Below are 12521 nucleotides of genomic sequence, written 5' to 3'. Positions count from 1 at the left end.
TAGAGCACTGCAGCAACCTGCTCTTCAACGCCGACGATGATGACACACTCTATCATGCCCAAAATACATGGTCACTCCCTCTCTTTTTCCGCTGCAATCGGAAGTGAATATTCCTCCATTTGGATGGTGGAATCGGAAGTGATTATTGAAGCAAAGATCAAATTTGGGTGGAGAATAGTGTTGATTTTTTGTAGCAGGTATGAATGTGTGTGTGTATATATATATAATGTATACATACATATAGAGTGACTATGAGAATATATATATATATTTTTTCCTTTCCGGAATTTAAACTATGAGATATGATGCATACACAGAGGGTGTGGCTACGAGATCTATTTTTTATTTTAGAAATTAAACTATGAATTCTGTTGCAGTTTGTATCTTGTGTATGTGTGTGTGTGTGTGTGTGTGTGTGTGAGTGTATGCACACACAATCGACATGTTATTTAATTGAGCTACCGAGCCGAGCTCAAACCTTTACGATCATGATCGAGCTGAGCTCGGACGCTCATGTAGAAGCTCGAGTCGAGCTCGAGCCGAGTTCAAATACCATTACTATACAGTCTAGCTGAACTCGAACCAGCTCCTACTGGGCTCGGCTCGGCTCGGCTCGTTTGCAGCCCTACTTGGCATAGTACTGTGCAATAGTCATATCTCTCTGTTTGGTCTCATGAGCTTTCTTTAATTCATAGACCTGTGCATCATTCCTAAACTGAGAATAGGTCTGAACCACAGCAGTCCAAATATCATTGGATGAATCAAGAAGGCACAATTGATATGTGGTTGCATGGAGTTTAACAACCAAGACACACCAGTGAATTTTTTGGGCACCCATTTATGCGAAGTGAGATCGGATGACGTTGGCTTCTTCCGCTTCCCAGAAACAAAAAAAAAAAAAAGACAAGCCATGTGCCTGAACTTGCAAAAGTAATTGCTCCCGTCTAATTTCACAGGACTAATCTGGAGAGATGGGTTATCAACAAGGGCCGACATACAACCTAATCCACCTTACTCGACCTCCAACATCTAATCTCAATAATAGATGCAATAAGCGAACAATATATGAAGAAATCTGAAGGTTGAACTCACCGAGCAAGCAACTTACAACTTTTTTGTAACCATACTTTGCATAATCCTGTATACAGCCTAGGCACATCCTTTTGTGGTGGATTAAAGCAAAAAATCCAACCAAAAATGCCCAGGCAAACAGATCACACCAAACAGCCCCTTGACCAGAAAATAGTTTTGAAACTAGAAAAGCCCTATAAGATAGGTTCACACTCGTATCAGATAAACCAGAACCAACTACGAACAGATTGGTTTCATTCCGACCTTTTTACATATATATTTTCATCGCAATCTTGGCCATGACCTCCGGAAATGCCGTCGTTTTCTGTTTTCTTGCATTGAGTTGCTTCGGTTCCTTGATTTCTGCTCAGCCAAAGTTGCCTCAAGATGAAGTTCTTCGAACATGGGATTGAGCTTCTAGGTCAATAGGGGATTGCAAGGAGACTAGAGTGTTCGTGGTAGAGATGCGCATGCGTTCTTTCTTGGAGGTTGCTCGTTTGCCTCGCCTTTTTCAGGGAGGGTCTGCAAGATCAGCTAATACGTATAGAGGGCCTTCAATTTTTCTGGATGATGATTCGGTTAGGAGAGAAGATGATCTTCGTTCGTGTTTGGTGGGTAAATTCGATAAGGAGGTGGGTGATAGGGCTCAGATCGTTGCTTGGGCGACGCGTGCTTGGAAGGTCGCTTCGGGTGTGATGGTGTCGCCTCTGCCGGACTCTTTGATTCTCTTTCGTCTTCCTTCTCCGGCGGAGGCAGCTAGGGTTTTCATGGAGGGGCGACGGGACTGGGGAAGGGCCACTCTTTGAGTGGATGCTTGGAATTTCAGAGTGGGTTGCTCTGAGGTGCTGAAGGAGAAGGGGTTGAAAAGAGTCACTCTATACGGACTCCCTCTCCACCTTTGGAATCATTCTTTGTTTGTGACAGTAGGGGATCTCTGTGGTGGCTTTATTTGGGTGGAAGCCGACGAATCCTTAGATGCGGAGAAGGTTCGCATCATAGTCTCGGCCGGCTGTGTTTGCCCTCCATTCGTCTTCATCCATGATGATAAGTTCTACTATAAAGTGGCTGTTTGGGAGGAGAAGCACCCTGTGCTTGTCCCGACGACGGACAGTTTGGAAGGTGGAGATGGATTGCACCTGTTGAAGGAGGCAGATTGGTTGAGATGGGAGGCGTTGGGGAAGAAGGGGATGATCGAGTTCTAGAAATGGAAGGAGTGGAGAGATATGCTTTGGGATAGGAATACGGAATGTTTCAGAATGATTCTCTCAGAAAAGAAGAAATGGTGCTTCCTCCTCACCGGCGTTTTGTTGTCTTGCAGGTAATCGGACGTTCCCAAGGTTCGGTGATTTCAGAGGCCATGGCCTTTTGTCGGCCGTTCAGTTTGCTAATCGGAGAGGATACCAACGTGGACTTTACGTGCCTTCAGTGCGTGGGTGGGGAAGGGATAGACCTAGGACACGTGGTTGGCGTCCATGGCTCGGCCGTTCGAAGTGGGATACAGCTGTATCCACTTCTTTTTCAAAAAAATGGGTTGTTAAGGCTAAGCAGGCTTCTTGTGCTGATGGGCCTGTGGGTGGGCTGGTGTTGGGGCCCAGTTCTTCTTGTGTTGCTGACCTTGCTTCGATTGGGCCTTGTGCTAGGTCTGGGATTTTTAGCTGCCGCGACCCAGGTCATTGTGGACCCAGTTGTATTGAGATGGCCCAAGGGCCCAAGAAGGGCTGTTTCTTGGGGTGTTTCTTCAGGCCTGCAAAGCGGTAGGTTGGGTGGACCGGATTGCGATTTGGCGGGTGGGCCGGAGGTTGCTCCTGTTTGCTCTGGGTTGCAGGTTACGAAACGGTTTGATGCTCTTTCTTCTTTAGTGGTTTTCCCGGATCAACAGCCCTTTGCGTCTCTTTCTGGGGGCGTCAGAAATGGTTGAAGAGCTGCTCTCCCTGTTCATGGGCACCGGCTGAGGTCCAAAAAGAAGGTTGTTCTCCCAATTTTGCGTAAGAAATGGTCTCCTAAAGAAAAGCAGAAATGGGTGATGTCTAAGCACCCAGATCCATCTCCAAGTAAGTCTCTCTCTCGGTCTGGTTTGGCCCCTTTGCTTTCTTCTTCGTTCTCTTCCCCATCTGTTAGGGTGTCGGAGTTGGAGAAGGGAGGGTTGTCCTCCTTCTCTAAAAGACTTTCTCCGGATTTTGAGGCAGTTTCAATGGTGAATGAGGATGTCTAGCATGGGGATGGGCAGGGCTGCAAGTTGGTTTCATCTCGGTTGCCTGATTTGACCCGTGAGGGAGTCACTGTTTGTGTTGGGCGGGATTTACAGTTCTTTTTTGACAATGCATCTGCTGCCCCTTTGATCAATGACTTGCGGGCTCACTTAGCTTCAAAGAATTTTAAGAGTGAGTCTAAGGGCTGTTTGTCGGATGAGGAGTTCGGGACTCCGTTGGCTGGTAGCTCCCCTTCCACTTCTGTCCATAAGTATTGGGAGGGTGATGCTTGTTCTTCGGTGGCTGGGGAGTTAGGTTTGGTGCAGTGGGATGGTTTGGAGCAGGAGGCTGTTTTGTGTGCTCCTTTGGCTTTTGTTCGATCGGAAGGGGAATGTGTGGAGGGTCCTTTTTTCGAGGAAAGAGAAGGTGTGGAGGAGTGGTTTAGAGAGAGAGGTGGAGAGGTGGAGAGGTGGGTTCTCTTTTGGGGGTGTCTTTTGAGGGCAAGATGGAGGAAGCGATGAGTATGTTTCATGATGTCCTTTCACAACAGAAAGAAAGAATGGGTTGCAAGGGTGGGGTTTAGAATGGGATGGGTGAGCGTGATATGAGATGCCACACTAAGTTGGTGACTTATGAAAGAAGGAATAGGGTCCCAGGGGGAGGGATGGTGGGAGGAGGGGAGGGACGGATTTTGCTACTGCTTCCCTATGAAGCTTAAAATTTTGTCTTGGAATGTCCGGGGCCTTAATGACCCGGTGAGGAGGAAAGTGATTAAATCTGTGATTCGAAAAGGGGGAGGGCATGTGGTGTGTCTTCAAGAATCTAAGGTAGCTTCGATGACAAATTGGATTGTGAGAAGCCTTTGGGGTGGGAGATTTGTGGAGTGGTGCGTTTTGGATGCTTCTGGCACTTCGGGTGGTATCCTTGTTATGTGGGACAACAGATGGGTGTCGTTGGTGGATTCTCGGCTTGGGAGATTCTCTGTTTCTTGTGTGTTCTCGCTGATTGAGAATGGTTTGCATTGGGCCTTTACAGGAGTTTACGGGCCTTTGGAGGATTTGTTGCATCCTCTTCTTTGGGAGGAGCTGGGGGATGTCAGAAGACAATGGTTGTTACCTTGGTGTATTGGTGGTGACTTTAATGTTGTTCGTTCTCCTTTTAAGAGATCGACGGGGGGTCGGTGGACGTCTGACATGGAGTCCTTTTCGGAGTTTATTGATGCTTCTGGGCTGGTTGATCTTCCTTTGGAGGGAGATCCTTTTACGTGGTCTAGTGGCCGTTCTCCTCTTACCCTGTCTCGGCTTGATCAATTCCTTGTGTCAGAAGCCTGGGAGGAGACGTTCTCTGATGCCGCTCAAGTTACTTTGGCTCGCCCTATTTCTGACCATATCCCGTTGATGTTGGACTGTGGTGGGTTGTGTAGACGTAGATCTCCTTTCAGATTCGAGAATATGTGGCTTCGTGCTGAGGGTTTTCGGGATCGGGTCCGAGTCTGGTGGGATGGGTTTGGAGTGGTTGGCACCCCTAGCCATATGCTTGCAGGGAACTTGCGTCTTCTCATGGAAAGCATTAAAATCTGGAATAAAGAGGTTTCCGGGAATCTTGTTTGGAGAAAGAATCGGGTCTTTTATGAGATTGCTGATATTGACAAGATGGAGGGTCAGGGGGTTTTTGGGGGACGCTTTGAAGGATAGGAGGGCGAAGTGTCAGGTGGAATTTGCTGAGATTGCTATCATGGAGGAGATTTCGTGGAGACAGAAATCTCGAGCCTTGTGGTTCAAGGAGGGCTACAGAAACACGAAGTTTTCCATAGATTGGCCAATGCCCATCAAAGGGGCAACCATATTGGGAGGATTCGGGTGCATGGGTTGACTCTGTTTAAGGAGGAGGATGTCTGCAAAGGTATTGCTGAGTACTATACGGAGTTGTTCACAGAGGTTGCTACGTGGAGACCTTTGCTTGAGGGGCTTCAGTTCGACTCCATTTCTTGTGAGGAGTGCTCGGGCTTGGAAGAGCCTTTTTCTGAAGAGAAAGTCTTGTTTGCTTTGAAGAGTTGTAACGGGGATAAAGCCCTAGGTCCTGATGGGTTCACCATGTGTTTCCTTTTGGAGTGCTGGGAGGTGCTTAAAGGGGAGGTGATGGGCACTTTTCATGCTTTCTATGCCGAAGAGCTTGAATGCCACCTTTATTGCTCTCATCCCTAAGAAGGTGGGGGCTCTGGATGTTCGGGATTTTCGCCCTATCAGTTTGGTGGGGTGCATCTACAAGTTGATTGCCAAAGTCCTTGCTCTTTGTTTGAGGAAAGTGATGGATGGTGTGATTTCTGATTCTCAGAATGCCTTTGTGGGAGGTTGTCAGATTCTTAACTCAGTTCTTATTGCTAGTGAGTGTGTGGACTCTAGATTTCGTAGTGGGGTTCTAGGTGTTTTGTGTAAGCTGGATATTGAGAAGGCGTATGACCATATGAGTTGGAGTTTCCTTCTCTACCTAATGGAGAGGATGGGGTTTGGAGTGAGATGGAGGAAATGGATTCATTTTTGTATCTCTAGTGCTCGGTTCTCTATTCTTGTGAATGGAGCTCTAACCGGTTTTTTCTCCAGTTTGAGGGGCTTGAGGCAGGGAGACCCACTTTCCCCGTTCTTGTTCCTCTTCGTGATGGAGGCTCTCAGTAGGTTGATGAGGAGGGTTGTTGAGTTAGGCTTTTTGAGAGGATTCTGGTTGGGTAGAGATGCTGCTAGTCAGTTAGAGATCTCTTACTTGATGTTTGCTGATGATACGCTCGTGTTGTGTGATGCGGAGGAGTCCCAGCTCAGGTATCTGAGATGTGTCTTGATCTGGTTCCAAGTTGTTTCCGGCCTGAAGGTGAATGTTGGCAAGAGCGTTTTGGTGCCAGTTGGGGAGGTTACTGAGATCGCTTTGTTTGCTAGTATTCTTGGTTGTCGCACTGGCTCTTTTCCTATCTCTTATTTAGGGTTGCCTCTGGGAGCTCCTTTGAGGTGTGTGGGAGTTTGGGATCCAGTTGTGGATAGGTTTGAGAGGAGGCTTGTGGGCTAGAGAAGCAGTATCTTTCCAAGGGGGGGCGGGTCACTCTGATTAAAAGTACCCTTTCTTGCCTCCCTACTTATTTTATTTCGCTTTTCCAGATTCATGTCTCTGTGGCTGAGAGAATTGAGCGCTTGTAACGCAATGGGGGAGTTTAAGTTCCATTTGGTTTGGTGGGAGCATGTTTGCAAGCCTATTCATAATGGTAGGTTAGGGCTTTGTAGATTGGTGCCTTTCAATAAAGCTCTCCTTGGAAAATGGTTGTGGAGGTTTGGAGTGGAAAGGCATTAGCTTTGGCAGAGGGTTGTTGCGAGTAGGTTTAGGGAGAGCAGAGGATGGTGGTGCTCTCTTGAGGTGCGTGGTCCGAGGGGTGTGGGGGTCTGGAAGTGCATTCGGAAGGGTTTGTTTGATTTCTCCTTGAATGTTCAATTTAGATTCAGGGATGGCAGGATGATCAGTTTCTGGGAGGATGTTTGGTGTGGGGATGTTTCTCTTGCTCTCGCTTTTCCACGACTTTTTAGGATTGCTTCGAATAGGTAGGCCATGGTAGTTGACTATTGTCATCTTGATAGCGGGAGACTGGTGTGGGATGTTCGGTTCAGGCGTCTTTTTCAGGATTGGGAGGTTGAGGATGCCATTCGTCTGTTGGAGTTGTTGTATCGGCAGGGAGTCACGGTTGGTGAGTTTGATGGTTGGATTTGGGCTCCCAGTGCGCAGGGTCGTTTTGATGTGTGGTCCTTTTTTAGGTGTCTTTCTGTGGAGCTTGGAGGGCCCTTCTCGTGGAAGTTTGTTTAGCGTTCTAAGGCTCCTCTCAAAGTGGCCTTCTTTACTTGGACTTTTGTGTTGGGCAAAATTTTAACCCAGGATAATTTGAGAAGGAGAAATCAGGTAGTGGTCAATCGGTGCTACATGTGTCTTAGGGACGAGGAGACTGGACCATCTTCTTTTGCATTGCTCCGTGGCCAAGGATTGTTGGGATTTGATGCTTGGCTTGTTTGGGTTCTAGTGGGTCATGCCTCATTCCGCCAGAGAGCTGGTTGAGGCTTGGAGAGGGTTTTTTGTGGGGGGCCAAGTTCGTGATGCTTGGAGGGCTACTCCTCTCTGTGTGTGGTGGTGTATTTGGCTTGAGAGGAATATGAGATATTTTGAGGGGAAGGAGAGGCCTATTTCTTGTCTTAAGTTCTCTTTTGTTTCCACTGTTCGAGATTGTAGATCTTTAGATGAAATTGTTGTTTTTTTTTGGCCTCTTTGAAAGTGAAATGGCTGTTTTGGCCTGTTTTTGTTTCCTTGGGATGCGCTCCCCTTTTGAGCGCTTTTTATAAAATTCTTACTTATCAAAAAAAAAAAAAAAAAAAAAAAAAAATGAACTTCTGGGAAAAAAAAATACCATAATTATTTTACCGGAAGAGGCAATTCAGATGGTATGGATTTTGAACCCTGACATGTTGTCAGCATGATGTTAGCGTCAGTACTAATGCTAATGTCAACAAACTTCTAGCCCTTTTCTAACTCGAATGCTGTGGTGGCCTTTTTAGGCTCTGATACCAAGTTGAAATTATATTTTAGGGTTTAGATGATTAGGATTTGAGGAGAAAAGAAGAAGAAAAAAAGAAGAGAGAATGTGATAAAGGGTTGTAGTATATCTCTGACATCTCTGCACCCATCTATTTATATTAGTCAAAAATACGATTTACAATAAATCCCACTAATTACTCCACTAATTACGCCCACTAATTATGCTCACTAATTCTTCCCACTAGTTATGCTCACTAATTCTTCCCACTAATTATGCTCATTACAAGAATATTTCCACATATTCCAACAGTTTCATTTATAACACGTTTTGATTAATGAAAATCCTTTTTGAACTGCATAAGCTTGTTTTTAGTACTGAATTAAGTTAAAATTCTTATGGAAGAAGGACAAGGTACTCCAATTGATCAAAGAATCAATCAAATGCTCCTGGCTAAGTGTCGATTGGCTTGATCGATCAAACAATGCAAAATCCAGTTTCCATATTAAACTGAATCAGTTTTAATCCTAGTCTCTACAGGGTTCTAAACTCTATATATGGACATCACAGAAAACAATATAGAAACAAGTAAGAACATACACAGAGCAGATGAGTGCATTCTAGCTACCAATTCTTGCTAGAGCCTGTATATATATATATATATATATATATATATTTATTTTTTTTTTCCCTCTCATATTCATCATTGTATCTAGTATGGTGAGTATGCTGTTAAGATTTTAATCATCAATCATGCTATGCTTGTGGAAAATTCAAAAGCAAAGATGTCATGCCCCTAAAGACCTAGTCTCTTGGGACCCTCAGATGGAGATGGTAACACTAAGTGCAAGTTCAAGTTCGAAAGACTTCTGCACCTATTGCTTCTCTACTTTAAAAGCTTATGCTGTTGGAGAAGGTATAACTTTAATGTTGAAATTCTCTAATACGCTTCCTCACGTGTGGCCTTCTTTTGATTCAACACATGTTTCAATTTTAATTATCAGGGTGATGGTGAGGTTTGAACATAGGACTTTACCTGTTTTGATGCCATATTGACAACCATCTACTCTAAAAGTTTAATATATTAGATTAATGTTGAAGGATTTAAATATTTAACTTATAGCCTCTCTAACAGTTTAAGCTTTTAAAGTAGATGGTAGTTAACATGGTATCAGAGCCAAAGATCTCTAGTTCAAACCTCATCATCACCTTGATAATTTAAAATTGAAACGCGCGTTGGACCAAAAAAAGGCCACACGTGAGGGGACGTGTTGAAGGATTTAAATATTTAAGTTACACACTCTCTAACAGTTTAAGATTTTAGAGTAGATGGTAGTTAACAATTAATATTTTAAATCTTCTAAAATCAGTTGCCCTAATTATTCCTTATATATATATATATCTCATATAATCTTTTGGAATTTTAAAAACTTGTAGAGGACTGTTCGAATTGTATAAAATATAGTTTTTAAAACTTCGTAACCGTTAATTGTCATATGGTAGGATGTGATGATAACCAATGGCTAAAAACCCCTGTTGAATAGGTACATTTTAATTACAATTGTGTGAAGTAACCTATAAATATCTGGATAGTTCAACAGATTAAATATATGTTCAAGTTACTCCTTTGTATCTTGTCGTTTCTTTCCTCCAATCCAAATACTATTTTGTATGCTATTAATTATATATTTGAGTTTTGGGGCAACCGCCAATGTGACATGGAGGAGTTGGTGATTGTTCATCTGCGAACATGCTCATGGAGGACTTGAGAGTTTATCTTGGAGCCTTTCATAGTCTGTCATCATCGGCATGTAGGGAGGCCAAAAAGGCTTTAGGACAGTGCAGAACTGCGTGCCTCTCCATTGTACATGCCAGAAGTTTCTTTACTCTCAAAATTTAATATCGATTTATAATTTGGGTGTCATGCATGGCCTATCATTTTTATAATGTTTTCTTTATATAATCTACATATACTGGTATTGTTTCAAGTTCATTATTCTTGCTTTATATTCTGTTGATCACTACTTGAATAGAATTAATATGAAATATACTGCAAATTCCTCAACACTTTGTTTGCAGAAAGAAAGGCCAGTAATGCGAGTCAGCCCTTTCCAAACGCACAGCACATAATCAGGGAATCTCAATGACTTGTTCATCGGATGACAGCAGAACACGAACTATCATGAGTAGACGTACTTGCTAAATTGGTTTTGATACTAACGTAAAACATAATAGCTGTGTGACTAATAACCACATAACTTTAGTTCATGGAATTCAGTATAATCAGCTACTCCTATTCATTAACAGTATGCACACAACAGCAAGATCAGCACAGAAGACTGGTACATGCATATAAATATATAATATGAGCATACTTTTAACACATAATTGAGGGAGGATGGTCTGATCTCCTACTTTCAAAGGATGGGAGTTTTTACACTGCTATGACTTTATCAGTATTGTCGGCATCGCAGCAAAGAAGAAGAAGAAGAAGAAGAAGAAGACAAAAAGGAAGACAAGAATCACGCATTTAACACGTCTCTCTCTCTCTCTCTCTCTATATATATATATATATATATATTTTTTTTTTTTTTTTTTTTGCCACTTGGTATTGTTCGATTGGTCAAGGGGTACTTATGATTGATTGAGCACCACTAACCTCCATTGATCTAAGTCCACTTAGATCATGTCATGTCTGATGTGTGTGACATACCATTGCCCCAATTGACCCAGTGCTTCAATCAGAGTCCTGATTTTGTGAAGTGAAAGTTGTACCCTGCTTTTGGTTCTATCTACTATCTTAGTGTTTTTAAAGTCTAATTGGCCCTATCAACCTACTTTAGGTTGTTTTAATGAGTCCTGATTTCTGTGTTGTTACCCAACTCAGTTTTCATTCCTTAGCAATCCTTATTGATGCATAGCACTACCTGCAAACCATGTGCATCAGGTAAGCTGAGAGATAGGTCTGTTTTCTGAGCTATAGCCTTGACTAACTCAGCTCCCTCTGCGAGTTCTTGCATAATTAATGTCTTTATGGAGAAGTGTTTTAATGTTTATTACGAGTCTGTGGTCCAGACTTCTCTTTATTTATCCTTTCTCAGTCAAGCTTATGGTCTTGTTCTATACAGTGATTTAAGGAAAGTGATTTTTATTCTTCTTGGGAGAGTTATTTTCGGGAACTTATCCTTTTCTTTTTGGTTTTATACTATTTTAGTTAAATAACTTCTGTTTTGTGGGGCCTTCATTAAATTAGTGTCTAAATTGGTTGAACCTAAAATCTGCTAACTAAATTCCTCCTGAAAGCTGTTATCTAGAAATTTTTTAGTCTGCTGTATGCTACTTTTGAAAGAGAGACCATCATTAAAACTAGGCAAACCATACATCAATTTAGAGGCGGTTAAATAACTCCCATCAGCTTCAAGCGAAAACACAAGTGAGGACTTTTCATCCAACTGGTAAACCGTTGTGTCTCCCTAAAATTAATGGCTCCAACATCTTTATACACTATCTATGATGCAGGCACAAGGTTAATGTGTCTCTGCAACAGATAATACCTCTGCAGAGCTGTTGTAACAATGAATTCTTAAAGCCTATTGAACTCCTCAGATATAAAGTTTATAATCTGTTGAACTTTCTTGGAAGCAAAGTTCTAAACTTACCTTTTGCATGTCCACAAGATTTTGTGTTTATCTTAGCAGCAAGATATATATATCTATATATATATATATATATCTTATTTGATAATTTACTTTTCATGATATTGTCTATAGGGGATAGCTGACACCATGGCATATTTACAAAAAGAATGTCGCTTGCTCCGTGGGGAGCATAATCTTCTTGGTGAAGCAGTTCTTGTTATGGCTTCTGCGGCTGGGTAATTACTGGCTTAAGTGGAATTTATTGTCCCTGTTTGATGTTTCATTTCTTGGTTTATTATTGAAGTGTCTAAACTTGGTGCAGGATTCAACAGCAGCAAGAAGCTTTGATGTGGTTACTTGAACCATTGAGCAAGCAGTGGATGCAGATGGAGTGGCAAAATACTTATTTGTCTCATCCGACAGGCTTGGTTCGCTTGTGCTCTGAAACACAGTTTATGTGGTCACTTTTCCATACTGTTACATTCTTTGAGAAAGCGCTTAAAAGGAGTGGTTTCAGAAAAGGCAATAGAAATTTTCAAAACAATTCAACAGAAAGTTCTACCAACTTGCATCCGATGGCTTCTCATCTGCCATGGATGCTGCCTCCTCTCCTGAAAGTATGTACGTTGCTTTGAGAAAAGGGCAATCTTGAATATCTTTGCATATTCCAGTAGAAAGTAGATTATAATCTTCAAAATTACTATTTATTTAGGATTTGTTTTACTTCGCCACTTTTACAACACATTAATAGTTGTGACATATCCTTGATCTGCAGCTGCTTCGAGGTATACATTCTCTTTGGTCTCCACCTGTAACGCAAGCATTACCTGGAGAAATAAAAGCTGCAATGACCATGAGTGATATTGAAAGAAGTAGTCTTCTCGGGGAAGCAAACCCTAAATTTCCGAAGGGTGCGCTAAGTTTTACTGATGGATCTCATATTGACATGAATAAAGAAGTTTATTCGGAGCCGAATGAAACTGATATAAGAAATTGGTTGAAGGGTGTCAGAGATAGTGGGTATGTGTTGGTACTTTTTGAAGCAGTATAGAATTTAAGAGCTTGAAA

At 42.5% G+C, this 12521-nt stretch overlaps 1 protein-coding gene across 4 annotated transcripts in view; it reads left to right on the top strand.

Moving 5' to 3' along the window:
- Nucleotides 1–12521, top strand: part of LOC132295231 (protein HASTY 1) — a 60354-nt gene that overhangs the window by 43696 nt on the left and 4137 nt on the right. For all 4 annotated transcript variants that reach the window (XR_009478372.1, XM_059793404.1, XM_059793403.1 and 1 more), the window contains 3 exons: nt 11586–11689; nt 11776–12070; nt 12229–12473. Coding sequence is in view for 3 of the 4 variants with exons in the window: in XM_059793404.1 (XP_059649387.1) it covers nt 11586–11689; nt 11776–12070; nt 12229–12473 (644 nt within the window). In the remaining variant the exon portion in view is untranslated. The remainder of the gene's footprint in view (nt 1–11585; nt 11690–11775; nt 12071–12228; nt 12474–12521) is intronic.

The sequence above is a fragment of the Cornus florida genome, unplaced genomic scaffold, assembly GCF_030987335.1.
Source record: "Cornus florida cultivar Cherokee Brave unplaced genomic scaffold, ASM3098733v1 CherokeeBrave_3.0.0_Hap2_Chr02, whole genome shotgun sequence".
NCBI classification, from domain to species: domain Eukaryota; kingdom Viridiplantae; phylum Streptophyta; class Magnoliopsida; order Cornales; family Cornaceae; genus Cornus; species Cornus florida.
The sequence above is the reverse complement of the archived record's forward strand: the minus strand, read 5'-3'. Positions and strand labels throughout refer to the sequence as shown.